At 36.3% G+C, this 4,167-nt stretch overlaps 1 protein-coding gene across 1 annotated transcript; it reads right to left on the bottom strand.

Annotated features, from left to right (window-relative positions):
• Positions 1 to 294: 294 nt before the first annotated feature.
• LOC105227560 (pickpocket protein 19) lies at positions 295 to 3,953 on the bottom strand. The gene is made up of 6 exons (XM_049447188.1): positions 3,360 to 3,953; positions 2,755 to 3,280; positions 2,576 to 2,698; positions 2,221 to 2,370; positions 1,973 to 2,114; positions 295 to 702 (listed from the first exon to the last, which is right to left on the bottom strand). Exons 1-6 carry the CDS (start codon positions 3,581 to 3,583, stop codon positions 572 to 574), a joined length of 1,296 nt encoding a protein of 431 aa, XP_049303145.1. The 5' UTR covers positions 3,584 to 3,953; the 3' UTR covers positions 295 to 571.
• Between the last annotated feature and the right edge of the window lie 214 nt (positions 3,954 to 4,167).

Here is a 4,167-nt window from a genome sequence, read left to right as displayed (position 1 = left end):
TTAAAAATTAATAAAGTTTTGTAAAAATATTCAAAGCATAATTCTCAAGCATATTTTCTTCAAAAGTGATTGAAATCAGTTCACACCTTCTCCTAGCCCCAATATTTAAACTCTTACATAAAGAAAATGTGTTCTGTGTCAAATTTCCATTCACTAAAGCCACAGATATACATATGCTTAGACTGGAATGGTGTATCTCTTTCTTACCGCTATTTGTCAATTTGGAATGCACTTGATGATATATTTTTAGATTCAGTAATAGAAATAACAATACGAAACATAAACCTGATAACACCTTTAAATAACTAATAAATAAGTTAAACTCACTCTTCCAGCGGCATACTTATGTAACTGGTGACGTATATCATCTGATTGCAGCTATTCAAACAGTTACAAATCATAGTGTGATTGGACACGGCCTCAACATACCGGCTTTCCGCCAAGAGATTGTCGGTTTTGAAAACTTCTGCAAAAGTAAAAGTCAATACCGAGTAAGTTCTTAGGAAAAATGCGAATTGAGTGAAGTCAAACAAGTACAAATCACTATGGTGCTTGCTCACATATGAGCGCATTAAAGTGCTGTTGTGTTGGTGCGCACAAGTATGCATTTGTATTGAGTGGTGCTACACATTAACGCACTAAAGCTACCTCTATATTCATAGAGACACTTGAAATCCTTTGCAGTACATGCCGTTATATTATCTATACGATGATTGGAATGGAAGAAAAACGGGAAAATGTGTAGAAAAATAGAAAAGTTAGCAAATTCCTCGAAGAATATCATGTATCTGCAATTGAACAGTTGTGCATTTTGCAAAGCATAGCTCACATACCCTGTAGGAAAATTGCTAAGGATAAAGTTCATATGGTAAAATTTTTTTAACATCATTAACTCGCTTCAAAATTCTCGGTTGTGTCGCGACTAAAGGGCTTAAAATATGTATAAATCGTCAACTAAAATTCAAAATAACATAACATCAGTTTTCATAAGTTCACAGGCGAAGGAATATGCGATATAATAGAAACCACTCACTGAAACAAAATTTTGGTTTCAGTTATAAAATGGTTATATATTGGTTATATACTGGTTATACATTAGTTATATATTGGTTATACATTGGTTATATATTGGTTATACATTGGCTTACATCGAATCACCGTCAAAAACTTAGGAGACTAATTTCAAAAACTTTACTTTTGTTTGGAAATTTAAAATTGTCTACATTTATTAGGCGTATTTCAGGCTTAAGAGACGTTAAAATATATTTAAATGGGGAGTGTGAAAATTGTTAGAGGTAATCTCCAGGCTTCCATGTAACTAAAAAAATGTATACTTGGGTGTAAATTATTTATAGGTCCATAAGTTCTTCAACTGAATATAATTGACCTCATCAGTCAATTGTAAGCGCTTCAGGCAAACTTTCCGTGAATTTTTGGGTAGTTAGAGACACTATGAATTGTCTAGCGGCTAAATGGTTCCATTAGGATCACGTAATAAGCCATAGAGCGCATGATATAAAACGACAACTTTATCGGTACGAACTTCCACTGGCCGAATTACGTAAAAATTTGATCTGTTAGACTATTTTTGCTCAACTTATGAGTACTAAGATACAAATATCCTTGGATGCTTAAATATCTTTTATCGAGGTCTAATGAAATGATCGGATGGAATTTTGTAAAGTTATATCTGATTATTTTTTTATTACTTTCAGTTAGTATTCCTCGATATAAGCTAAATTTTGAAGTTTTTATTTAGTTTAAGGTTATGTTATCACCGAAATAGCAAGTAGTCATGTTATATGAAAGCGAACTCATAACACGAATCTGAATCGTCAACCGACATATTATTCGAAGATTAGCGATAATAGATGATGAAATAAATCTCGTAAGAGAAATATCTTGTAATACTAGATTTTCCTACAGGGTATATAAGCACATATGTAGGTGTTTCGCATGTGTTAGAACTCACCACTTTCATCTTGTGGAAAGAACACTCGCAAATTGCATTTGCATAGCTTGAAAACATATTCCTGATGACAGCGTGTGAAACAGTTGCCACGTCGATATTCCAAACCTGGGATTTTCTTGTAAAGAGGATGATCATTTTCGTTCTAAAGGAAGTTGCGCATATACGCATTTTTGAATACATGATGGCATAGATACATATGTATATACATACTTTTTGTAGTAAAGGTTTTATAAATTTTCTGCACTTACGTGAAAGAAGCAGCGCCGCTCTTCTGGTCTCACCGCACGTGTTCTTTCGTCTGTTGAGGTGAATTGTGGTATTACCGGTATTTTTGTGTATGTATTAGGGTTGATAAAGCGTGTGTCACTGTGCCATTGTTCCGGCTGTTTGACCATAACCTATGTACATAAGACAACATTTTTGAAAAAAGTGAGTCGTAGAGGTTATGAAGGGGTCATAATTTTACTAATTGATATAAGAAAATTATCAAAGCAGGTGGTTAAAGAAATAAGAGAATATTTGTGTTGAAAATTTTGAAGACTTGAAAAAGTTAATAAGGTAATAGTAATTAAAGAAGAATGAAACTTAAAATCTCTAACTCACATAGATTCCATTTGTGCGAGTAAAATTAGGCGGTTGCTTGGTCTCGTCAAGATTTATGACAACATCCAAACCAGATAACTCGGTGGTCTTTGCGTTGTGATACGGATAATAACGGTCCTTAAGCTAGAAAACACAAAAAGAATGTTTAAAATTTCCTTTAAAACAATAGGAATATTCACCATTCGCTCACGACCCCGTTTTGTGACTACCGAATTGAAGACAAGGCAAAATCCATACTCCGTACGTTCCATCGAAAAGAGTTCGCAGCAATTGTATGCGTTGCGCCGCCAATGACAGGGCTGCACGAACAGCTCATCGCATGTGAAACCAACATAACGCATTACGTCCATTATGTCCACATTGTCCAGCAGTGTCAGATTCAAATCAAGTCGATACAGCCGCCGCAAGTGGTTAAAATCACCAAAGCTAAAATCGCCCATTATGGCGAAGAAGCGACGAAATGTCTGCACCGCTTCGTCGCTGGCATTTCGTGCGAGAAAAACTTCATGTGCCTCCATTAGCTTTGGCCAATTGATGCGGTTGCGTGGACATATGCCAATCGCCGGGAATGGCTTAGTGAAGATGGCCGAAACGGAGTCCTCGACAATCGTATGAATGCGTTGCGAATAGTACAAATCGGCCAAATCTTCGTAAACGTACAGGCAGCCGCAGGTGGTGGCGATCATCAGCAGCAACCAGATGACGCTGTGATAATGTAGAGTACACACATACACATAAAAACACACGGCTTTGCAATGCAAACGCTTTGCTTTGCACAACTCACCGTTCGAAATAGTAAAGTTTTGGGTCGGTCAGATAGCGTACGCCATGCAAGGAGGAGATGTCGCAGTAGCCTTTGCAATACGGCAACACCACTTGACATAATGTCGGCTTCCTTGTCGGCTTCTTTGTCGGCATTGTCTTTGGACTCACTTTATTGAAGAGGAGCAAGTCATTGCGTGGCCTCGACATTGGATATGTGAGCTCATGCAGGTATGCGTAAGTCATGACCACAAACGAATAAGCGAACTAAGCACGCAGAAGATTTTCGGAAATCTGTTGAGCGCTTTAATGAAGCTTGCGGTTTAAATAGCACAAAGCTCAAGGAAAACCACAGCTAAATGAGCTGAACGAAGTAGGTAGCGGGCAGTGTTTACCGAGTGCAAATAAGCTTTAGAGGAATATTTATTCAAAATCTGACTGAAGATATCGTTCTTGTTTGTTCAACTTTATGTGTCATTGCGTACATCAATCACTTCATTGCTTCGCGAGGGCATCTTAATAGTTCTGTTTTTAACTTCCTTTACCCCCAAAGTTAGACAATTGATTTTTAACTCAGGTGAGAACGCCACTAAGCTGACCGATAAAGAAAATGATAATGAAAATCGGTTAACAATTGGTATGAGGGCTGTTTGATAAATACGAGTTGTGAGCCTAAGATTATTCGCCTAAACAAAAATATATGTGAGTATTAAATATATCATTTATTCAAAATATAAAAAAATTATTCAACAGATTTCTATAAAATTTATTTTAATTTATTATATTTACCTAAAAAGCTTTAAAGGTCTCACCGATTTTCAAATTCTTAT

The sequence above is a fragment of the Bactrocera dorsalis genome, chromosome 2, assembly GCF_023373825.1.
Source record: "Bactrocera dorsalis isolate Fly_Bdor chromosome 2, ASM2337382v1, whole genome shotgun sequence".
Classification (NCBI taxonomy): domain Eukaryota; kingdom Metazoa; phylum Arthropoda; class Insecta; order Diptera; family Tephritidae; genus Bactrocera; species Bactrocera dorsalis.
The sequence above is the reverse complement of the archived record's forward strand: the minus strand, read 5'-3'. Positions and strand labels throughout refer to the sequence as shown.

Coding starts and splice junctions, on each gene's coding strand:
- LOC105227560 (XM_049447188.1), bottom strand. CDS start 3,583: ATGACTTACGCATACCTGCATGAGCTCACATATCCAATGTCGAGGCCA. Junction 2,371..2,575: donor CTCGCACAAATGGAATCTAT/GTGAGTTAGAGA, acceptor TTATGTACATAG/GTTATGGTCAAACAGCCGGA. Junction 2,115..2,220: donor AGCGGCGCTGCTTCTTTCAC/GTAAGTGCAGAA, acceptor AACTTCCTTTAG/AACGAAAATGATCATCCTCT.